A 24,708-nucleotide genomic window follows, 5' to 3' on the forward strand; every position below is an offset into this window, starting at 1 on the left:
GCATGCCTTCTGTAAAACATGGAGGGGACAACCCCATAGCCCAGGCATGTGAAGAGTAAGAAACTGTTGTAAGTTTCCAGAAATTCCTCCATCTACTTTAAAGTCGCTGTAGACCTCTCTGTATCCTTTCTGAACAGTCTTCGTCCTGTTTTTTTTTTTTCCAGCAGTTTTGCAGAGGCATGCAGTTCAGTTTGTTTCTTTAGTTTTTTTCCACTTGATGATACCTATCTTCATTGTGTTCCTTGGCATGTCTAATACTTTGAGAATAATTTTGTACCCGTTTCTTGACCAATAACTTTTAGACTTGTTGAACACTCTGCACACCATGGCTTTCACTGTGAAATGCGAATAAGAAAATGTCAGAAACTCTAAATCAGTTCACTGTTATTTTGAGTTAATCAGAGATACTCCAACAAGTGGTTGTTGTCTCTGGTGTAGATGTTGTGATTAATTTGATCACAGTCAAATCTGCAGATTTAAAATTTTCTCTCTTAAAGTATTGGTTTTGTAGTGGTTATCGAGTTCATTAAAGGTGGAAAGACCTGGTGTTTTATTGGGGATGTGTAGACTTTTATGTTTTGCATACATTACAATGTGCGCCTTGTCATATTTATGATGTAAAATTTGAAATTAACTTGCCATGCTGATTCAAACCACACACTGTCCTGTTCTGTGCTCTTTTAGTACATTAATTTAAAATTTCCCTCTTTACCTTTTTAAGAAGGGTTACTTTGTCATTGATTTTCTTAAAGACTGGAAGGGAACTCATTTTACAGTATATTTACAATGGCTCAGTACACTTTACAGTCTGCCAGACAGCAGAGGAGAAAGTTCAGCTGTGGAACAAGGTAGCAGCACTTCAGTGGAGCGGGGGATGGACTGCAGTCAGTTTGTGTATACACACGTGGTCCTGAAGGACCCACAGGGCTAAGCGGCTCTTGTTCTACACTGATTAAGAGTTCATGTGTAAGTGTTTGTTAAATTTCATAAGTCCTCTATTCATGTGGAAGTGTAAACAGATCCCTCTTATCGCACTTTACGGATGAATAGTTATTTTTTGATTTTTTTTATTTCTTTAAAAACCTTTACTTCAAAGGTAGAAGGACTTCACAATGATGCTATTTAACTTCTGAGCTTGAAGACAATAAAACCTGATATGTGTGTGTACACATACACTCTGAGTTTAATTATTTCCTCCTGCGCACCAGTCTTACATTCCTTACACCAGACTAGAAAAATTTACATTCCTCTAAGATAAATGATGCTTAATTTTACTCTGCTTCCCACTTCCTGAAACAATGTCTACAGTTTGAATTTCTCTTGTCTTTTTCACGCAGCACAGCTAGATTTTACAGGCCCAAGTCTGCCTGTTTAAGAGTTTCAGCTATGAAAGTGTGGCACTCAGGGGACGCTGAGGTCAATATGATAATTGAAGCTTTGGGGTTATTATTCACCATGCATTATATCGTTTTTTTCAAGTTTGAGGTAATGTTTTTTTCTTCGACTTGTACGTTTCTATGGAATTTCAGATCTGAAACCGCAGTGCACAGTTCACAAGAGGGACATACAAAAATTTTTACGGTGTGCATTTAGATGTATCATGTAAAAACATTAACTATTTCATGCTAAGTGAACTAAATGAACATTTTGTTTCCTGCATATTTATAGCAGTGTTTTATGTGATGGAGACACTTTATGTCAGGTTTAGGATCTACTTGGAAAACAAAATAATTCCTGTTCTCAATTATTCTCAAGATGTTACATGCAATTTGTTATTTTCTCCTCAGTCAAGTCTGCAGCTTTATCTCCATTTTGTCACCATAAGTGTAATGGATTCACATGCAACTGTCAGTATATTTAGCTTAATGTCTTCATACAGCTGCTCCAGAAAAACCTGAACTATGTAAAGTGTTGAGAAATGGTATGAGTCAGTGAAGCATCAGAAAGGCTGATGTCTGTATAACTGAGGGACTTATTCAGACCCCTCCATCTGTCTCTGCCATATGGAAAACTGATTTAAAGTGAGGGTCGAAAAAAGAGCTGCATGTTCTTAAAAATACATTCTCAGTCCTGTCAGCGTCGCCTTTGGCAACAAACAGAATGCTGAGTCTCCAAATCCATGTTACAGGAGTTTAAATAAAGAACTTTCTGCTGTCCAAAAAAAGTTCTTGCAGGCTTCCCTTTCTGTCTGCTCTCCTGTGTTTAACACAGGTTTCTGTGGCAATTGGTCTACAGATGTTTGGCCAGGCCAGTTATTCCTGATAAATATTGTTCAGGTTCAGATTTATTTGAGTCCCAAAGGGCAATTAATGTTAAAGCAAGTAAAAAAAGAAAAAAAGACATAGAAGTTAGGAGACATACAGACGGCATTAAATACTGTTCTTATCATATATGGTTTCACTTTTTAACAAAATGCTGTAACAAATCAGCATTTACAGTAGCCACTACACAAGTCAATACAAGAGTATGTCCTGAACTCTTATATTTAATTATAATCTCAACTTTGATGTATTCTAGTGAGCTTTTATGTGATACACCATCAAATGGCAGCTTATTACAGTGAAGGGGAAGGAAAAGAACACACGATTTTAATTTTTCATGCAAATATTAAATATGATACATTCTGAAGCAAAAAAAAACAGTTTGACATATGGATCCTGCTCTCTTTACATTTTTCCCTCTAAATAAAGCTAATTTATTTCAGAAGTCAGATAATAAGTTTTATCCAAATGACCTATAAATAATCAGTTCTATGAAGTCCTTGGAGGTTTGTTAGAAAACATTAGAGAACAAACCACATCATTAGAGCCAATGAACACAGCAGCGTTAGATTATAAATTAATATAAGATTGTGTTAGTATTTCAAAGGCAGTATTTGAAATCCAAATCTACATTAAATAGACAATCTCCCCATCCAATCAGTTTGAGCTATTTTCAGAGGAAATAGCTAAAGAAAAATTGTCTCTATGTGCAAAAGTAGTAGAGAAATACTCCTAAAGACTTTCAGAAGCATTCACTTAGAAGGCGTGAATACAAATACACACAATACTTTATAGATAATTACTTTAAAAATATTTTGAAAAGCATATAAGCTTTTGATTCCTCCTCATAGTCACAGACATCCCAATAAAATGCAATGTTGTAACATGAAAAATTTCAGGGGTGTGAATACATTTTGAAGGCACTGTAATGATTATTTAAGGACAATTTATTTATTCACATTTCCTGTTTTAAAAAAAACCTTGTTGTACATCTAAGGTTTGTGTATCTGAGTTGGTGTTGATTAATATTACATTTAATGTTTGAGAGGAAATAAACCAAGAATGTATCAAATATTTTCATCATGACTCTCAAATGGATATGCTTTAATTACATATTGATTCGTGGTGCTTTTGTTAGTCTCCCATCAGTAGAAATCTTTACTTGAATATCACTCACACGGTGTTTACCCACTTCCTAACCTTTAGGTCGCACACAATAATTTTTCTGTTCTGACAAGGTAAACTTTAAATGTTTCGCGTCACTTAGGAGACTGAGGATTTTAAATTGTTCCTGGGAAAGCTTGTGTCAATCACAATGCAGTGTAATGACTCCTGCTTTCACCAATAAATCTGCCAGTGATATACTCCACGCCTGCCAGATGCTTTCAATAGTTAAACCATGTCATCATCTTAAGCCTCCCATTTTGTGCCTGTCATGTTTGTTTAGTTGAGATGGGAATTATGACAAATTTTATGTCACTCCATATGGAATGAGGTAAAAATTATGCCCCAAGATTGATATTTAGTAAATGTATTCTGTCTTTCTGCTAAAGATCCCATTACGATCCTCACCCTCAACAAGGCGTAAAGACAAGTGTTTGTTAAGAGCTCCGGTCATTTATTGGTTAGAGTTACCTAATTAGGTTTCAGTAATACAAGCAAGTACCAGTGCTTTGTGTTCTTCGGCCCACCTCCCCTTCACATTTAGTGTGATTTCACACATCAAGTGAACAATGCTTGACTGGTAATTTGATCGTGTAGTGGCAGGAAACAAAAAAGGCTTAATGACTTTCTGCTCCATTTACATTTATCTTTTGAGAAGTGCAGTACTTGGCTCTGAATGCAAAAAGCAGTTGACATGCACACATTTGCAGTAGAGCTTCATTTTTTTGGCCAGACTGATACATCAATATTTATTTCTTTATTTATTTTCGTCTTTAAGTAGTTATTGATTGATATTTTGTGTGCTTGTAGAAATTTCTACCTTTTTGATTGTGTTTCTTTCTAGATATTAGTTTTAGCCATTGTCATATAAATAAATTAAGGAACAAAAGACAGACGCAAAAAGGCCCAATTTTTTCATCGGTTTGAAAAAAGATATTTACACACACATCAGACATTAAGTCAGACTAAATGACACTTTTTAGGTCAGACGAGCTTTAACAAAATTATTTCCATTTGCTAAGTGTCAGAATAATGAGAGGGACATTTTTTTATTACTGTGAAATGAACATTTATGCTTTTAATTATTCTATTTTCATTTTTTACTTAAAAAAAGTGTTTTCCTTCATTAGGAGACTTTTAATCAGTTTGACTGCCCTATATTTTAACTATTATCAAGTTGCAATAAATGTATTGAATTTGGATGTGTTTGATTGCAATTGATCAATGTTCAAGCATAAGGGTGTCCATATGTGCACTTGGCACCAGGACACCCTAGGCCGCAGTTCGATGATCGACTTTGTCATCGTTTCATCGGATCTGCGGCCGTATGTCTTGGACACTCGGGTGAAGAGAGGTGCGGAGCTGTCCACTGACCACTACCTGGTGGTGAGTTGGCTCCGGTGGTGGGGGAGAAAGCCGGTCAGACCTGGCAGGCCCAAACGTGTTGTGAGGGTCTGCTGGGAACGTCTGGCGGAATCCCCTGTGAGACGGAGCTTTAACTCCCATCTCCGGCAAAACTTCGAACACGTCCCGGGGGAGGTTGGGGACATGGAGTCTGAGTGGACCATGTTCCGTGCCTCCATTGTCGAGGCGGCCGATCGGAGCTGTGGCCGCAAGGTTGTCGGTGCCTGTCGCGGCGGCAACCCGTTGGTGGACATCTTCGGTGAGGGATGCCGTCAAGCTGAAGAAGGAGTCCTACCGGGCCTTTTTGGCCTGTGGGACTCCGGAAGCAGCTGATGGGTACCGGCGGGCGAAGCGGCATGCGGCTCGGGTGGTTGCTGAGGCAAAAACTCGGGCGTGGGAGGAGTTTGGAGAGACCATGGAGAAAGACTTCCGCACGGCTTCGAGGCGATTCTGGTCCACCATCCGGCGTCTCAGGGGGGGGAAGCGGTGCAGCACCAACACTGTTTATAGTGGGGATGGTGTGCTGCTGACCTCTACTCGGGACGTTGTGGGCCGGTGGGCAGAGTACTTCGAAGACCTCCTCAATCCCACCAACATGCCTTCCATTGAGGAAGCGGAGCCTGGGGACTCTGGGTTGGGCTCTCCAATCTCTGGGGACGAGGTCGCCGAGGTGGTTAAAAAGCTCCTCGGTGGCAAGGCCCCGGGGGTGGATGAGATCCGCCCGGAGTTCCTTAAGGCTCTGGATGTTGTAGGGTTGTGTTGGTTGACGCGACTCTGCAATATTGCATGGACATCGGGGGCAGTTCCCCTCGATTGGCAGACTGGGGTGGTGGTCCCCCTGTTCAAAAAGGGGGACCGGAGGGTGTGCTCCAATTACAGAGGGGTCACACTCTTAAGCCTCCCTGGCAAGGTCTATTCGGGGGTCCTGGAGAGGAGGGTCCGTCGGATAGTCGAACCTCGGATTCAGGAAGAGCAGTGTGGTTTTCGTCCTGGTCGTGGAACACTGGACCAGCTCTACACCCTCGGCAGGGTCCTGGAGGGTGCATGGGAGTTCGCCCAACCAGTCTACATGTGTTTTGTGGACTTGGAGAAGGCGTTCGACCGTGTCCCTCGGGGAGCCCTGTGGGGGGTTCTCCGGGAGTATGGGGTACCGGGCCCTTTGATACGGGCTGTCAGGTCCCTGTATGACCGGTGTCAGAGTCTGGTCCGCATTGCCGGCAGTAAGTCGGGCTCGTTTCCGGTGAGAGTTGGACTCCGCCAGGGCTGCCCTTTGTCACCGATTCTGTTCATCACTTTCATGGACAGAATTTCTAGGCGCAGCCAAGGTGTTGAGGGGATCCGATTTGGTGGCCTTAGGATCTCATCTCTGCTTTTTGCAGACGATGTGGTCCTTTTGGCTTCATCAGATCGTGATCTGCAGCTCTCGCTGGAGCGGTTTGCAGCCGAGTGTGAAGCGGCCGGGATGGGGATCAGTGCCTCCAAATCCGAGGCCATGGTCTTGAGCCGGAAAAGGGTAGAGTGCCTTCTCCGGGTCAGGGGGGGTGTCCTGCCCCAAGTGGAGGAGTTCAAGTATCTCGGGATCTTGTTCACGAATGGGGGAAGGAGGGAGCGGGAGGTCGACAGGCGGATTGGTGCAGCGTCTGCCGTTAAGCGGGCGTTGTACCGGTCCGTCGTGGTGAAGAGAGAGCTGAGCCAAAAAGCGAAGCTCTCGATTTACCGGTCGATCTACGTTCCCACCCTCATCTATGGTCATGAGCTTTGGGTCATGACCGAAAGAACGAGATCGCGGATACAAGCGGCCGAAATGGGTTTTCTCCGTAGGGTGGCTGGGCTCTCCCTTAGAGATAGGGTGAGAAGCTCAGTCATCCGGGAGGGACTCAGAGTAGAGCCGCTGCTCCTTCACATCGAGAGGAGCCAGTTGAGGTGGCTCGGGCTTCTGGTCAGGATGCCTCCTGGACGCATCCTGACCAGATGCCCTGGTGAGGTGTTCCGGGCACGTCCCACCGGGAGGAGGCCCCGGGGAAGACCCAGGACACGCTGGAGGGACTATGTCTCTCGGCTGGCCTGGGAACGCCTCGGGATTCCCCCGGAAGAGCTGGAAGAAGTGACCGGGGAGAGGGAAGTCTGGGCCTCCCTTCTGAAGCTGCTACCCCCGCGACCCGACCTCGGATAAGCGGAAGAAGATGGATGGATGGATGGATGGATGATTGCAATTGAGATGACATTTTTGGAGACTTGGTGCTATATAACAAACTCAAAATTTCCATTGAAATTACCATCAGGGGCCTGTATTGTGAAAAAGTTGCCTTGGAGCTATACACTAAATATAGCGTGTGCATGGTTGTCCTGTGATGCACTGGCGACATCTTCAGAGTGTACTCTACCCAATGACAGCCGGACAATGGATGGATGGATGCATTACAATGTGGAAACACCCAATCTTGTTTCTGTACACCACTTACATGCTCTATTGTGTCTTGGCGAATCACTTTAATTCTTATTTGTTTTTAAACGATTCTCTTTGCATATTTTATTAGGTTTTGAAGTTCCTTCTGTGTGGCTTGTTTCTAACTCGTGTTCCAGCTTTAGACATATGATTTTCATAAGTTAGTAATCCATTTCAGTTACACATTCATCATAAACTTGCTGAATGACTTTGTCATAACTCTCCTGCACTGTTTGAGTTTGGACTTTTCTTCATTAAAGCTGCTGACTGATTCTGTTAAGCAGCAGCCGATTTGTCAGGTTCTTGTCTTGCTGGTGGATTCTGGTCTTGATTTATTCTTTTTTTTTTTTTGTCAGCCAACAGCCTTTTGGAAGCGTGTCTTTATTTCAGTGGGAATTGTCTTTGTTCTTCCAAACATTAACATAATTTCACACAACATTTAGTTCTTTAGCACAACCAACTTTCTAAACAGTCGCTCTCATACATAAAAAAGTGCTGTGTTATCAGCCTGAAAGTATTTAGGGAATTTGTACTGTAAACCACATCTTGAGTGTTTTTAATTTGTTATAATTAGCTTCTTTCACTGTTAGTGTGTTATAATGGACGTCGAATGGTTTCAGCAACTAACACTTTTCAAATAATGGACTCAGTCCAGGAATTTAGATTCGGCCCTTTTCAACAATTTTTTTTTTTTTCTGTTTTTCACTCACAGCATTTATCTCCCTAATTGTTCACGGATCAGCTATATTTAGGTCACTTCCCACCTCTTTGTCATCTCTTTTGAAATTTCAACATCTTTGTCAGACTGCAGGGAAAGCTTAATGAACATAATGATTGGATTTTTCATTTTGTAAAACCAGGCGTCCTGCTTGGCAGTTGAAATAACACTGAAAGCATTGAATAGAAGTTGCCAAAAAATTGATTCCCGTTTGAGAAACTTCTGCAGGGCTCGGCTTGGTTTTATGCACCCAAAGTTGCAGATGGAGAAAGTGTTAGGTTTGGATCAGTGTGTTGAGGCTTGGAGCTCTCCAGCGAGAAAACAGAAAACACTGCTCACTTTGTCTCCTCAAGCTGGGAATCCAGGAGTTAGCTGCACTGTCATACTGCTGCTCTGTTTTATAAATAGGTGTTTTTGTTGGATTAGTAAAAGTAAAATTAGTAAAAAAAAAAAAAAGATTTTACTTTGCAATTTGACGATATGTTAGATAAGATATAACCGTGTACCCCAACATGAAACATGCTATCAGGAATAAAATCTGGAGCCAATGTTTCCCTGTTCAGTCATGACTCAAAGTTTCATTATTGAGAAGCTCAGATGGAATTTCCTTCTTTCCAAGCAAAACAGTCATTAGTTGTTAGTCAGGACAACATAACATCTAAAATTAGAAACTGTCTTAAAATGCAGGTGTAGGTTTTGGTCCGTTTTGGGAAACTGTTTTAACACCAGAACTTGACATTCTGATCAATTTCTTTATGACGTGTAGAAAAAAATTAAAACATTTCCAGTTAAATTCTACCTTCATCCACTCCCTCTGTCTGAAGCCAGAAAGAATTGAAGTGGTGGTCTGTTTCATTTATTACCGGTTTGTTAGGTCTGTTGAAATAGTTCAGTGTCTGATTATTCTCAGCAGAAGTGTCAGCCTATTAAGAATTAGGCTTTTTATGAATTAGGCTTTTTGACTAAATCTGTGGGACTTGTTTTTGCATTTTGTCTTAAGCAAATGAGCTGAGACACAATTTCAGGTAATCCCTCTCAGTAAAAAATAATGATGTCATATATTCAAGGTTACTAAGGTAAATTATAATAGCTTTTAAAATTTTTAGAACAAGCACTGCTTCAATAATTGCTGTGGTTTCAATGTGCGACCATACTGAAAGACGATTTAAAATGCGAAATCAACATGGCTTGAATTTTTTTTTTCTCATTTGTTTTGTCCTGTTTTATTTATCCATCAGCACTGTATTTTAGGCTGAAGGTTGTAGTTCAATTGTTTGGCCTTTTCAGAAGCCAGTTTAAAATGTAGTAGTACCTGCAGTAATGAGTAACCTTTTTGCCCTTCTCTTTGTTTGTACCTGCTGAAATATTTTACACAAAGTTCCCTGCTGCTAATCTTTTTGAACGTGCTGTTTTAGTGTTGCATATTTCACTGGTCATCCAGGATGAAGGACATAGTTAAGCTGGGTTTTGTTTCGTTCCCAGAAACAGGATGACATTTTCAGAGGTAGCACCTGACAATAGTTTTTGGTTCATTTCTGCCACCTTGCATTTAGCCTAGAAGTTTTCAGATCCTTTGCGCTTCTCTTTTTAAAATTTCTGTTTAAAACAACTATTTATCTTTTTTTTTTTTACCTTGTAAATAATTAGCAAAATTTAAAAGAACTTTTCTAGTTTAGCTCATGTTGTTGAATTCTTACAATTTGACTTAAATAAATCTCTAAATTAATGACATTTTTTATTGTAAAAATGTGTGAGAACTGTAAAAGGAATGCAAGTTCAATAATATTTTTTTAAGTAAAACTCATAATAAAACCCCCCCAGCTCAAATAAACCATTAGAGATATAATATGAATGAATCCTAAAAACTCACTGAATTATACACTCTGTCTTATAATAGGTTTAGAGCCATAAGCATATGATGTTAGCAACTGAGAACATATCATTTCTTTACCGAAAGATTAGTAACAATAACAAAAAGATGTAGTCAACAATGTGATGATTTCTCTGTAAACAGCTGCTGAAATCATCCGGCTACATTTGGATTTATTTTTTTTTAATCTCACGTCACGACCAGGTTGAATCTGATTTTCTATGCTCGGCCGTTCCACAAGAGTTTATGCCATCTGGCTTTGAACCTTCCTCAGTACATTCCAGACAGACCACTGAAGTGAGCTGATCCAAGCTCAGAGATAAAACTTATCCAAGTCAAAACAAAAGCTCTGTGGATAACGGCAGTGATTGAAGCGGAGCTTTAAAGGACTCCCACCAGAGGAGAGCAGTGCGGGCCTCCAAGCTTCAGCAGAGCACAGTGAGAGCAAAGCCAAAGTGCCATGAACTGCGTAACAACCACAGGAGCCCGGGCTTCAGGTTTCCTCATCTGGAAAAGCCACTGTAGCACTTTACAACTGTGGGAGAAACAGAGGAGGGAATTGTCTGCGTATACTATCTTGTCTGGTTGTCAGAAGCTGTCCCTTCAAGCACATGCCAGCATTTTATTCCTGTGAACGCCACAGTAACTTTACACAAATGACCACACAGGAAAAAGCTCCAGGCAGTCATATAGTTTGTGTTTTTATTGCTAGGAAGTCATTAAAGAAACTCTGGCAAATTCTGGTAGTTTACTGTCTGTTAGTCATATCCTCTAGGTTTTGCAAGAAAAACAGGGTCGTTCAGAAAGAAGATATAACTTATAAAAATGTAACAGTATTTTTAATATAATACCTAAAATGTTATGCATACTAATGTTCCTAACAAATAAAACATGTCAAGGATAACAGTCCTATCCTTGATATAGACAATCATTGTGCATCATATTCTTGGAAAAACCCAAAAGATTGTCATGCTTAGCTGCTCGTTAAACCTTAACTTATAATCTAAAACTGTAAAATTAAAATTCTATTACTTAGATTTTATAATTCGCTTTGCAGTCACACCACATAAAGGTTATAATATGCACCTCAGATGTGACAAAAAATGCAAACCCTTTAACCCTCACCCCTGGAAAATACCGTTCAGTTGCAGGTTAAGGGGTTGATATATATAATATATAATGGTGGCAGCATTATGCTGTGAGGATTCTTCTCTTCAGCAAGTAGAAGGAAGCTGGTTGGATGATTTAGGAACATGAATACCGTACACTTATGAAATAAAACCCCGAAAGACTTGAGACTCAAACAGAGATTAACCAGAAACTTACCTTTGCTAATCTGAAAATGTTAGCAAAGGTAAATTTAAAACTGAGTTGAAGAAACTCATGTTTAGTTAATAAGGAGGCAGTTCACTGCTGCAGGACACTGGCTCTTATGGACTGCAGATTAAGATCAAAGCATGTCCATGCTCTAAAAAGGTCCAGTCAAAGTCCAGACCTAAGTCTTGTTCTGAATCTCTGGCAAGATTTGAAAACTGCTTTTCCCATCTGTTTTGAGTTGGAGTTTTGCAAAGAAACGTGGATAAAAGTTTGGGGTTTTTTTGTGGCGTACAACACTGTTGAAGAAAAAACCCCTAAAAGGTTTGAGGTTATTTTAAAATTAATCATCTCCACACGTGGTTCTACTTTAGCTTATACTGTCCCACCTTTCCGTAATACAGCAATCTGCAACGTTCAGAAAGATTTCTGGGAGGTGCAGTCCTAGTACGTTTTTCTTTGTCCTCTTCTGCTTTTTTCCTTTGCTGTTGCTTATTTTCCCTTATATTTAGGCAAATACACAGAGTTACATCAAGTGTGCTTGTCTTAAATGTTTTTTTTGTTGCTTCTCATGCATGTCAGTACACATTCATCAACACAGACTGCAGGTAGGACAGCATGTCCCTGCAAGAAGCTTTTGACCTGATGTAAATGCCTATAAAGAGAAATTTTCATAACAGGTTTCTGATCATGTGAAGCTCCTCCACACTTCCAGTGTAACGTGCTCACATGAGCTGATGGTTCAGTTGATATACAGTATTTCTTCCAGTCCAATAAGGCGCATCTTGTGGTGGATGCTCGAGACATCTCACTCCAGCAGCCTTCCCTTCTGAGTCTCTTGCTCTCACAGCTCCTTATTTTCATACTGTGTATGACTTCAATGCCATGTCTGTTGTCAGTGAGGCCCGCTGCGTTCCCCACCATCAAGGCCCTGTGCAGCTGCTCTGCCTGCCTCTGGCTTTGCTTGCGTGTGTGGAAGGACTGCAGCGTCCCAGAACAGAGTCATACTGTACGTTCAAATGCTAATAACTGCTAGTGAGAAGAACAGTCTCTTTGAGTCAAGTCATCCCAACTGAACTAAAATTAAGCCTGGATAACTATTGAATTTTTCATGGCGTTTCTGGTGATCCTGCAGTGTCACGTCAGTATATATTTTAATAAATGCGTGTGTCTAAGAACATTTTCTCTGAGATAACTTTACTGAATTCAGAATTACTTTAAGGACATGCATCGGGTCAAATATTTTTAGTGCTTTGAGAAACAAGCATAGACTGTGTTTGACTTTTGAGGAGGAGGCACAGCATCCAGTGAATCTTTTTTTTTTCCAAGAACATCATGTCTTTTACTAAAGTATTCATATCTCTCCACAGTTGATTATGTCTCTACAGAGTTTATTGTTTTTATTTGGATTTTAAGTTCTAGAGTAATTCTTTTGAAAATGGGAGCCATGGCCTCTGGGGAGCGCTAGGGAGGCTTCAGAAAGTTGGAAAGAGAATGAGGGAAAAAAAAGCAAAAATAACAAAATTTAATCCCATACATCTTTTAAACTCTACATATATATTTTAAAAAATCAAATCTGTTTTTCAATTATTATAAAATATAAGTTAAAATAACGTATTGAAATATTATTTGCCATGTCCATCTTTCTGACTGCCTGCAAGTCAAATTCATCCAGCAGTTTTGCTCCTCAAGCTAACGTAGAAGTTTCTGATAACATAAAGATCTAAGGAGCTGTCCAGCAGTTCTGTTGTGAACTGTGGTGATGAAAGTTTTATTACGATTTAAAAGTATACATATTTTACATACATATACATATTACGTACAATCGAAATAGGGGATTGTCATGAAAAATTTAATCAGGTAATATATTATGATATGGACATCAGATTTATAAAACCATAATATATTACGTGATCAGAATTCATTTCCAACTAAAATCAGAAGGTAGAAGTTCTTTTTTAACAAAAACCAAATGTGATCCAATTCTTTGTGGACTTTTCTGCCTCAGCCACTAACAGTTTTCTTGTAGTATTTCCATTTTTGATACCTCCATCGATCTTGCCATCAATTATGACTCACATCCCTGTCCCACCTGAGTTCCTTCATCATGGTTCTGCCACCACCATGTTTCATGATGAGGATAACTTGTTCAGGATGTGTTTACTTAATGTCACTTTCAAATTCAAGGTATTTTTGAATTGGTTAGCTTTTTGTATTCCAAAAAGTCACCATTTTGACCGTAGCATATTTTTCCACATGCTACTTTCCTTCAGTGCACTTTTAATGACTTAATTCCTGGCTCTCATCCTAGAAGGCCAGATTTGTAGAATATAAAACTAGTAGTTTGAGTTTGGTCTTCATGGCGCTGTTTATCCCGCAACCTTTTTCTTTCTTTTTAGCATTAAATTCGTCATCCACGCTTCATAAAACTGCTTTCACACAGCCCACACATGATTGTACTTTTAGTTTCATCTGTTTACAACTTGACCCGATTCTGAACTTTTCACTGTTTAGGTTAAAAGGCCCTCGTTATTTTCTTTTCACCTCACATATCTAACATTTGTGATTAACTCTCCCAGTCGTAAACAAGCTGCTGTGCGTCTCTGATTACATGATTAGACGGTAGATATTCAAGCAAGGTTCTCATCTTTTGTTCAGCCCAGCAGGCACATGGTGAACTGTCCTGATAATGGTGAGCGTGACAAGTTTCAGAATGAGATTTGTGCTGAACTGCTGCTGGGACTGAACACGTACAGGAAGACTACAACCCGAGCCAGAAGCTTTCTGTAAATATCGACGTCCTGAAGTGAAAAAACTGAAGCACTGCTATGCCTGTGCACGTTTCCCAATTAATTATAGCATTCAGGTTTGACCTTTGCCCAGGTTTCCCATGCTCTCTCTGTTTGCCTCCATCCTCATGACACGTTTTAACAGGCAGCAGATCCTTGAAGTGAGTGAGTTGTGAAGCCAGTAACTGATCATTTGTGACAACAGCCTGGAGGGAGGTCTGCGAGTCATGATGACCACCGTGCTCCTGACTCGTGTAGCATCGGTCTTCGCGCCTCACTGGTTTTAAAAAACAAGGCAATAAAATCACCGCTTGAAGTTGTTTTGTTGCGTCTTTAAATTTTCACAGGCCTCAGCAAACAGGCGTATTTTCTTTGGTGGTTTTGGACACTTCTCATGAGAATAAATCATGCTTGGTTTTCAGCAGGAACATTCTGACTCTGTCAAATCCTCGGTTTAGTTCTTGTAGGCTGCTTTGTGCTGCAGCTTTATTAAGCTTTGTTTTGAGCATAGCGGTTACTTAAGAGACACAAGGAGGCGCCATAAACATCAGACAGGTACACACTTCGTGTGAAATCCCCCCCCCCATCCCCCTACCCACAAATGTACTTAGCAGCTGTTCTTTTGGAAGTCGCTGGAGGGAGGCTGCATGGAAAAAGGAGTGAAGCCAGCTGGGTGGAGAGCAATGGGAAGATTCTTTCCATTTCTGTCTGTCTTATGGAGACGTGCTGTTTTTTTTACTTTTTTTTTTTTTTACTTTTTAGAGAACCATTCATCTTCAAGTGAGCAGCAGAGTTTAGAATATTATTCAGCTCCAATAAGCAAAGGATGCAGTAATGGATTTGGAGATAAATTACTTCCTTTCTAGAATAAAACAAACCGTCATAGTTGATCTTGTCAAATCCAAAAGAAAGTTTTTAGGACAAGAAAACTGGAGAAAAGAAAGTGTCTATCTAAAAATGTTTGTCTAGCAGAAGTCTTTTTCTCACAGTAAACAACATAACTAGATGTCAGATGTTTTATAATGCCTGAATTCAACATGTGCTGCACATCTGGACAGCTGTGCTCCATCTTATCAACACAGTCCAACTTACATGGAGGATTTCTGAATGGTGTTTGTCTGTGATTAGATTTACGGTTGTGTCCTGGATTAAAAGTCCATTGGAAAATAAAGCTTCTCTTTTATTAACAAGAACCCAAAACTGGTTCCTAACAGACACAAAGAATGCAATAAAGAAACATCAACGTGAATGCTACCAGCTGTAGTTTCTATGGAGCAGCTTAGGGGTAAAAACCATAATGTGTTTGCATTTCAGAGCGTTATTATTGGGACGCGACGCTGCGTATTCCCCAAGTTGACTTCCAGGAAGTTCTCCATGACGATGGGGCTGCGCTCGCCTGGCTCCTGGCCCTGCGGCGAGTTGGTATCGTGCACCTAAAGGGGGCGCCTGCAGAGCAAGGTCAAGTGGCCAGACTGGCTGAGAGGATTGGATATCTCAGGCTGACGTTTTACGGGTAAGACTGTTTACTGGAAGCACATTCAGCACTGTGACTAAGAATAAAGGTTGTGGAGAATTTTTAATTTAATCAACACCAATTTGTGCCAATATTACAAAAATGTAGGGCTTTTACATATTCATACTACTTTTTTGAAAGGTTGGATCGCTTTTAAAATAAATACCTTGAAATATTTTTAAAAATTACAGTTGGGTGCACAAGGTTAAATTTAATGTTAAATTAATAGTAATACTTGGGCTGTGAGTATTTATCCCTCCCTTGGTTTTTAGAAACTGTTCTAAGAAAACAACCAGTTTTAACAAACTTAACCAATTCTGATAGGAAGAGCGGTCAAATATCCAGGCAGAATTATGCAGGGAGAAAAGACATGTTTATTTTTACAGCTTAATCAGATATTAGTGGGGATTATAGACTATAGTGATTTTGTTTGAACCTTAGTTGACTAGAGAACTTGTGCATTATTTTAGTTTTTTTTTAAGGTGAAAATTATTCCACGTTGAAGAAAATAGGTGAAATGCGTCTTAATTATTTACTCTTATGATGAGTGCATGCAAACTTCTCTACATTCAAAAGGAAATCAACCTTTTTAAGCACAGATGTATAGAGACCGTATGCACGAGTGATTCATCTATTGCTTTGGTTCATATTGACTCCAAAGTTGAGCTTAGTGACTGTCTCTTAGCCTTTTTCAATCACAGCAGTTCATCACTTTGACTTGCTGCAGGGCTGATAGTTTGATGACAGAGAAAAGGAAAACAAACTACAAGTATTCCATCTTTCCAGAGGAATATCCTGGTGCACTCAGCTGCAACTGAAGTTTGAATCAGAAAGCTCATCCACCAGCAGGAGATGATCTCATTCTGCAGGAAGTGAGAAGTTGGTAGATGAAAACTAAGAGTCTGCCATGAGAGAAGTTGGTAATGACTCGAGCTTCGTCCAGAACGAGGCGTACAAACAGAACATTGAAGATAACTTTAGCTCATTAGCGCTCGACTCATGCTGCATCTCAATGAAGGATCTACTTAAGAGTCTACAGTCTGAGCATTCCTGTGAAGCTGCCCGGTTTCCCCTCAGGGATCCCTCCGAAGTTCATCTCATCTCATCCTTTTCTCCTCGCTGCCTTATTGTCGTTGCTGATCTTCTGTTGCCAAAGTGGAATAATTAAAGTGGGGTTTATTAATGAATGTTATCTTTGTCCTCAGGCATACATGGCAGGTCCAGGACAAGTCCATGGCAAACAATGTGGCGTACACTTCAGGGAAGCTGAGCCTGCATACAGACTATCCAGCTTTACACTTTGCACCTGGGGTGAGTAAAATCTTTCTTAAATGCCGTTTAGAGGATTAAACAGGAACGGGATCAGCGATGAATCATGTCTTGGCATTTGGCCTCCATGACTTCAGAGCCTTAAAGGGAGCATTTGCTCGGCATGTGTGCCTCGGCCTGCTGTAGGTGCAGTTCCTGCACTGCATTAACCAGGCAAAGGAAGGAGGGGAGAGCGAAGTGGTGGACGGCTTCCACATGGCCGAGCAGCTGCAGCGAGAAGATCCGGAGGCCTTCCGGACGCTCACCTCGCTCCGTGTGGACTTCACCGACACCGGGACGGACTACTGCGACTTCATGCTGCAGTCCAAGAATCGGATCATCGAGTAAGTACCAATGAGACGTCAGGTGACTGTTTAACAATACACACACATCTGATTTGGTGGTACATCCTGTAACTGTACGACTGTGTGTGTACAGTTATTTCATTTGGAATGGAGACACTGCCATCTGCTGTTCAGAAATATTAAAAACTGAGATCTATTTTCTTTGTGACTCTAAAAAAGATGTGTTCAGGGCCCTTTGAATTTTGAACCACAACATAAGTCTTTGGCTGAAAAATTCATGAAAATTTAGGATGTCTTGATTATTATTTATTTAAATCCACGGGTTCACAGTATATTTGCTTATTCCAACATGTGAACATTGAGGTGATTATAAATTACTTTGACAGAAAACAAATCAGAATCAAAATTTGCTCAGTTGCTCAGCTTCCATGATTATTGAAATAACTGTCAATTAATCTAGAAATGGATGAATTGTTAACTAAAGTATAAAGATTCTGAAAATAGTCACTGTTATTGCATTTCAGGCAAAAAAAAAGTTTATTTTACTTATAAAAGGAATTTAGTTATATGTTTGATTTTTATTTTGCATTTTTGATATTGTACAAAATCGACTCCAATTTAATCTTCAGAATAATCAATAGATTATTGAAATATTTGGTAGCTGCAGCTCTACATTTTCCTATGTACTGTTTTGTATAGGTATAAAACAGGATGTTTAAAAACATTACAGTTTAAGTTAAATAATGTCCTGGAAGAAAATAGTTTCAGCTATAAGCATCGAAACTCGTCAAAGTCTAAATCTGTAATATCTCTGATCAGTGTTGACTCCGAGGGAAAAGTCACAAAAATAAACTACAACAACGCCACCAGAGACTCTGTGCTGGACCTCCCCTTACATCAGGTCCAGCCCTTCTATAGAGCGCTGAAGGCCTATGTGGACATCATGAACAGACCGGAAAACGTGGTCACCTACACCATGAAGCCAGGTCAGTCTGTCACTTTGAAAATGAAAAGGTTACATATACTTTATTTACCTGACCAACACAAAATAGATCATTGAAAGATTCAGTTTCAGAATCAGACTCTACTGATCTCAATAGAAAATTTATTTGTAGCCTACTGGGCCATACATTTATCTCAAACATTAATCTACTAACCAAATTCATTAATTCTGTGTAAAAAAAAAATGCTGTATAAATACAACACAAGACAAGTACATATAAAAAATACCAAAAGCTGTAGGCATCATCTATACTCAACAGCCTAATTGCAGAGAAAATAAAATACTTTGAGTAACAATTAGTTCTGGACTTGGGCATAATATAATACGGACCTGAAGGCAACAGTACCAATGTACTGTATGTGTTCATGCTGTCTGATCATTTTTCCAGACACTTCTTTGTTCTATAGAGTTATACAATAGTCTTAATGATCTGGGAGCAAACATTTACAATACTGTGTAGACTATTCCTGTATATTGTCTAACAAATAAAGGAAAAGGTTCAAAGACTTTTAGCAAATATTAAAATATTACAACCATTAAAAGTCTCAATAGTAAAGAGATCCTCTGTTGGTTCCTCTTGACAATCAGAACTTCAACTGACTATCAAACACAGTCCTGAGATACTTTGTAGATGATATCTACCTTCTCATTGTGAGTTTTGCTCATTTCTAGAAGCTCAGACTTTTAAAATAAAAACGCTGGATTGCTTTAGACAAATTATGATCCAGGTATTGTCTGAAGGCAGTTGCTTTCCACTGGGTCTTATTACGGGACAGCAGAGGGACACCACACTTTTCAGATAGCTAAAAAAATATGCACCTCCATTCATTTTCACCTTTATTTATCAAGAAATCTTAGGAAAATAAATGTAAGTTTGTGTTGTAATCAACAATCTGTAGAGATTTACAAAAAGCAAGGAGAGTGTGTTTTCAGAGTGAAGGACGTTGCTCTGCAGGCTGCTTCAGCTTGTCGTAAACATGGTGAACATCTTTGTCATTGTTAAGGTCGCGGTGACATTAAAACGTCACTGCCATCCCTGTCACAGCTGGCTAAATCAAGTTACCAATATCTAGCAAAAGTCATGACATGCATCTGTACTGCATCTAGCAGCTGAGATTCAGGACATTAATGTGCAGCAGGATGGATCTGTTGGCTCCCACAGCATTATTTCAAGCAGTAAACGTCCAACCCATTGGTAACCTCTGTATGCACTGAAGGACTGTCCTATAAAAAAAAAATAATAAAAAAATTTCTCATTATTAGATGGATAAAACCGGATTTGTTTCTGCCGTGTCCTGAACTTTAAATAATGCCTGACCTTAAGCTTCTTGACGTTTAGCCTTTCTGGTTTGTGTTATACATTACCTGCACAATACCATCTCAGATCAACAGCAAACACTCTTATGTCTGATCCTGCGTGTTTTATTCCAGGTGACATTGTGACCTTTGACAACTGGCGTCTGCTGCACGGCAGGAAGAGCTACATCAGCAGGCCAGACAGGCTGCGACACTTGGAGGGTGCCTACTTGGACTGGGACGAGGTGATGTCTCGTCTCCGGATTGTCCGCAGAAATGTCCACGGGGACGCATGAGCGTTGGACAAAAGGTCACATTTACATAGAAAGACTTAAAGCCTCTTCTAGGATCTGAATCTCCTATTAAAACTACACATTGGTCTTAAAAAGTGCTGACAGAATTAGATAGCAAGCTAAAAGCAAAGTCTATTTAATATTCAGATTGAAGCCTGAAACTTGTGCAACGCAACAATGCAACGATGAATACGCCTTGTTTGTAGATTTAAAAGGTGTCTTTGGAGTTTGTTTTTTTTAATTAAACCTAACTATGTGGTATTTCACATAAAATATGCTCTAATTTATTTTTATTTTTAAATGTTATTCCCTGTTCTGATTAAAATATCTGGCATACATTTTTTTATTATAAATATTTTTGTGTATTTTGTCTGATAAATATCTGAAAAATTTGGCAAAAAAAGAAAAGATTAAATATATTTAATGCTGTGTCTTTTTACATCTTTGAACAAAAATAACCAAGGACAGACAAAAAGCAGATGTTTAATGATTGAATTTTTTCCAAGGGAAAAAAAACCCTGCCCAAAACTACCAGGCTGTGTGTAAAAATGTTATCGTTCTATTCTCAGCCTTCAATTGTTGAATTAAGAAATCACTTAAATCCAATTTGTCTGACAACATAAAGTACATGTTAAAATCAAAAAGCACAGCAGCATGTTTTGACAGGATTTGCAGGAGTTCCCTTTAATTTTGAAAGAAATCATGATTCCTTGCATCACAAAGATATTTTGACAAATGTCCCGAGATGTGAAGTTAATTGCAACAAAGTTCACATTTTTCTGTCTTTGTAAACAAGCCGTCATGTTTCTCGTGCGTCCGTGACTATATTCACACAGGTACATTTTTTTTAAAGTGAAAAAATGAATATAGCACATTTTTCTTGTAAGAGCTAATTTGAAAGAAATTGGTTTTAGTTTATTTATGGGCAACTCTGGTCTCAAAGTGGTACCATTTGTACTTTTAAGGGTTTAGTATGAAGTTAAACAGCCATGTTTCAAACCATTTCCTGCAATACATCTTACAAAAAAACAACACAAATTTAAGTGTGTTTTGTCAAAAAAAATCAAATACAACTGCTTCATTTAGGACAACTTTATTATATTGCCAAAGCTGTACATAATCTATAAATACCTTTTTTTTTTTTTTACCTCCAAAAACTGGAATGCTTACACCTGGCATCTCCTTACTGTTTCCCTCTCTTTCTCAGCCAGTGAGAACAATAACAGAGATGAATTGTAATATTCCAGATTTAAAAAAAAAATACAAACAAAAAAAAAAACTTTGTAGCCAAAGCAGAATTCGCAGATTAGTTGTAGAGATGAAACATCATCTTCTCAATGACATCCTGAAATTTCTACCTTGCACAGTTAAGTTACTAAAAATACAAGCATGTCAGGATCAAAATAAAACCTCTTCCAGTGATATTACTGTAGCAATATATTGCTGATCAGGAAACTGTTCGCCACGTGACCACACATGCACTCACTCATATACACACACACACACTGTGGAATGGGCCTGTTTTTCACTGTCATGGAACACAAAGAGAACTTAAAGACAAAATCTCCTCACAGAGTCGGTCATGATTATACATGTTGGCTTGAACACGTCTGCAGGGTCGATCACATGACAAATATCTGATTACAAACGTCATTTTGAGACCTAATTAGGATTTCTGTCATTGTTCTGTCTTTACATCTGTAGTTTTGGATTCTGGATTTGACTTTGATTTCCATGATCCAAAACCCCCTCAGGTTTTCTGCCGGCTGCTCATCACAATTTAACATTTACATTCAGCAACTCACTTCCTGGTGAAAAAAAAATGTACAGTAAATTTACCATTTCATGTTTGGAAAAAAATCTGATCATTTGTACTTTTTAAATTGGGAGGTTTTCAAACTAATTAATATAAAGTAAAGCCTGGGTGGCTGAATCAATTCAACCCTTCATAAATTCATACATTCGTTTCATACCCAAGTTTTCTGCTGCTAAGAAAAGTAGGGGAAAAGTAAGAAATCCATCCATTTTCAGTCCATGAACAGATATTGGTTGAAAGAAGTCTAAGTAAAAATAAGATGGGGACATGCTTGGTATAAATTGTGAAAATCTTGTAGTTTCTGTTGGATTCAAAACTATTTCTACCAAGGAATGTGATGCATCTTTTCTTCTGTTTTAGTCCTAGTACAAGCATAATGGAGATGATATTAAAGCAGGTGAAATGTGAAAATTGAAGCAAGAAACGACTAAAAATGGAAAGTTGGGGAAATAAAAACTGCTTATTAAACTTTAAATAAAAAATCAACTTTGTTTATGCTTAATTTATTAAACTGCTGCTGCACTTCTCAAATGCTGCTTTTCATAAGTGAATCCATAAATCTGTCCATCAAATCAAAACTTAAAAAGCTCATTTCTGCTCTAAAAAATGTTAACCTTCAAATAATGCAGCTAGAGCTGGCTTTCCTAAGCGTTCTTCTCCAGTCAGCCCATATGTTACATACAGACCCATTTTTCTGCTTGCAGAGGATGTTCTGTCTACCAGTTGAAGTTGGAAGAGAATCTAACTTTAATGATAAACCACCATGAAATGTTCAGTTTTCTGTCTTGTGATTGACCGATAATTAACCATAGAGGACACTTTGAAAAGTTATATCACACTGTATATTCATTAAACACACAATAGAAAAAAAAAAACAAACAAACAAAAAAACATCTTACATTCTTCACCCTGTGGGAGCCAAGAGAACCCGACTCTGGCAATGGCTAACTACTTATTAAGTATTGCACATCAAGCAAATCAACATTTTGTAACTTTTTTCCAGAGAAATGTACAGTCTAAATGCATATATTAAATAAATACTATATATAGAAATATATATATATAATATTTATTTCCATCCTTATAGTAACATGCAGTTAATACCAGAGGAGCACAGACGAGAAGTTTTACAGCAGAACTAGAACAGTTATTCAGCCTGGTGGGCAAGAGAACACATCTGAGAACACCGAAAGTATTTTAGGACCAAACACCATTAAGAAGAGTTTACATGCGGTGCTCTAGTGCAGGATGCAGCTGCTTTGTCACTGCACTCTAACAGGGTCTCCCGGATGCTTCACCAGTTTCAACTTGGACAAACTGGAACTTTACAGTAATCACACGTCACAGAATAACACAGAGCTGTATGGAGGCGGGCAGGAGGTGGTGAGCTGCGCTGCTGCACAGGACCTGCATGCAGCCTGTGGCTCAGACCTGGCGTTGCCGAGGCCTGCACACAGAGCTGATGAACTGCTTCTCCGACTCCAAGGAGCAAGCAAATGTGGAACTAGTTGGGTTTGGAACATCAGGACAACAACGGAGAATGTTTGGAGTTATTTACACGACATCAAGGACCAAACATGTCTACACAACTGGATCTATAAAGGATCAGAGGCTCATATTTATACAGGAGGAGGGAGGGGGAGCAGGGATTGTGTGCTTAGATTTAAATTTGGGGATTGTCTGGTTAAAGAGAGATGAAGTTCAAGTAGAGAGGCACACCGAGGATGAGGAAGGACGTTAAGAGGAGGGAGGGGAGCAGGAGGTGTTGACTAGCTGGGAAGGGGTCTTGGTGAGAGCAGCTTGGGTTTTCCTTCCGTTTCCTTCCCCTTCACAGCCGCCACGTAGGAGAAGAGGCAGAGGACAGAGTAACAGATCTGATGTGCCTGCGGAGGAGGAACAGAGGCGAATTATACAGGAAATAGAACCAGTAATAAGAACAAGTTAAACCCATTAAAGTAAACAGACATCAAACACTAAAACTGTAAATGCACCAGTCCTTAAAGGAGCAGTATTATGTATTTTCAGGTACTTAGTGCCATTTTACAGCACAGCAATTAACTATGTTAACTTTAGTTGTTATAAAAATACTAAATATATCAGATATGATTTAAAAGAATTTTTACTTAGTAGTTTATCTCCTTGACATTGGTCATCTGTCTCTAAAAATCCTGCTCTTTCTGAAACTCCATGAGGAAGTCATCATCTCCATTAACCCTTGAACTTTTTTTTACCAGTGTTGCATTGAGAAGTAGCTTGTATCGAGGTCAGCTGGTACACAGTTCCATCAGGTATTTGCTAATTGCTGCTGACTAGTCTGAAGGAGCTGAGTGGGGGAGTCGTGGGGTGGGAGTGCTCTGTGAGCCCGAAGCTTGTAAGCTTGGAGGCAGCAGCACTGAGGAGGAGCTGCGCCTTGAAGACAGTGTTAGGTCCACCCAGGCGTTTTGCACAGATCAACTGTTGCCACGGGAGATTAAATGATTTCTCAAACATGCATGAAAGAATCAAAGCAACATCTGTAGGTTCCTAATGAAGAACTAGGACTATACCATGATGTAAAGGTTAAAAAAAAAAGTCAACTGTACATAATACTGCACCATTAAGAGGCTCTGCAGATGCATGGTACAGAATAATACAGCAACTTTCAGGAATATTAGATCTGCATTTTTTTTTTAAATTAAATTAGAAACTCCATAGGTCAAATATAATGTTGTGCATCATGCAGAGCTATCTTAGCTGCTCATATTCAAAAGTATTTGAACCTTGAGCGTTGCTTTACTGCAGGTTTGTGCAAAATTTAATACGGCACGCAGTAAAAGCTTTTATGATCCTGTGGGGAAAGAGTTACTGATGTTGCTCAAACTGGAAAAAGTTACAAGGCCATCTTGGAGTTTAAATCCAGGATCAGGCAGGTCATGTAGGAATGCAGGAAATATAAGACCATGAGTAAACTTCCCAAGAGTGGTCTAAAAGCAGAGATTACGCAAAGTGCTCTGCACTCATTGGGAAACAGAAGCAGACTTCTAAGAAATTAAAAGCCTCAATCCCTTCAGCTGTGCACCTTCATCAACTGCTAAAGATCTCGGGATGCAAAAATGTATTAATTAATTAGTTAATTACTTTAAAAAACACATCAAATTTCAGCTAAAATCGGAGTTGAGCACCAAGAGCTACATCAAAGAGTAGATCTAAATCCAATTGAATTTGTGTT

The 24,708-nt window shown here is 39.3% G+C and overlaps 2 protein-coding genes across 24 annotated transcripts in view; one reads left to right on the plus strand and one right to left on the minus strand.

Moving 5' to 3' along the window:
- The window catches only part of bbox1 (butyrobetaine (gamma), 2-oxoglutarate dioxygenase (gamma-butyrobetaine hydroxylase) 1), a 29,918-nt gene extending 8,922 nt beyond the window's left edge, over positions 1-20,996 (plus strand). Inside the window, exons 4-8 of the mRNA XM_028015784.1 lie at positions 15,281-15,479; positions 16,685-16,790; positions 16,935-17,131; positions 17,912-18,078; positions 19,527-20,996. Of these exons, the coding sequence (XP_027871585.1) occupies positions 15,281-15,479; positions 16,685-16,790; positions 16,935-17,131; positions 17,912-18,078; positions 19,527-19,687 (830 nt within the window). The 3' untranslated portion in view covers positions 19,688-20,996. The remainder of the gene's footprint in view (positions 1-15,280; positions 15,480-16,684; positions 16,791-16,934; positions 17,132-17,911; positions 18,079-19,526) is intronic.
- The window catches only part of madd (MAP-kinase activating death domain), a 50,898-nt gene continuing 46,951 nt past the window's right edge, over positions 20,762-24,708 (minus strand). For all 23 annotated transcript variants that reach the window (XM_028015770.1, XM_028015777.1, XM_028015762.1 and 20 more), the window contains one exon: positions 20,762-23,383. Coding sequence is in view for 16 of the 23 variants with exons in the window: in XM_028015762.1 (XP_027871563.1) it covers positions 23,270-23,383 (114 nt within the window). In the remaining 7 variants the exon portion in view is untranslated. The remainder of the gene's footprint in view (positions 23,384-24,708) is intronic.

Source organism: Xiphophorus couchianus, chromosome 4 (genome assembly GCF_001444195.1).
Source record: "Xiphophorus couchianus chromosome 4, X_couchianus-1.0, whole genome shotgun sequence".
NCBI lineage: Eukaryota > Metazoa > Chordata > Actinopteri > Cyprinodontiformes > Poeciliidae > Xiphophorus > Xiphophorus couchianus.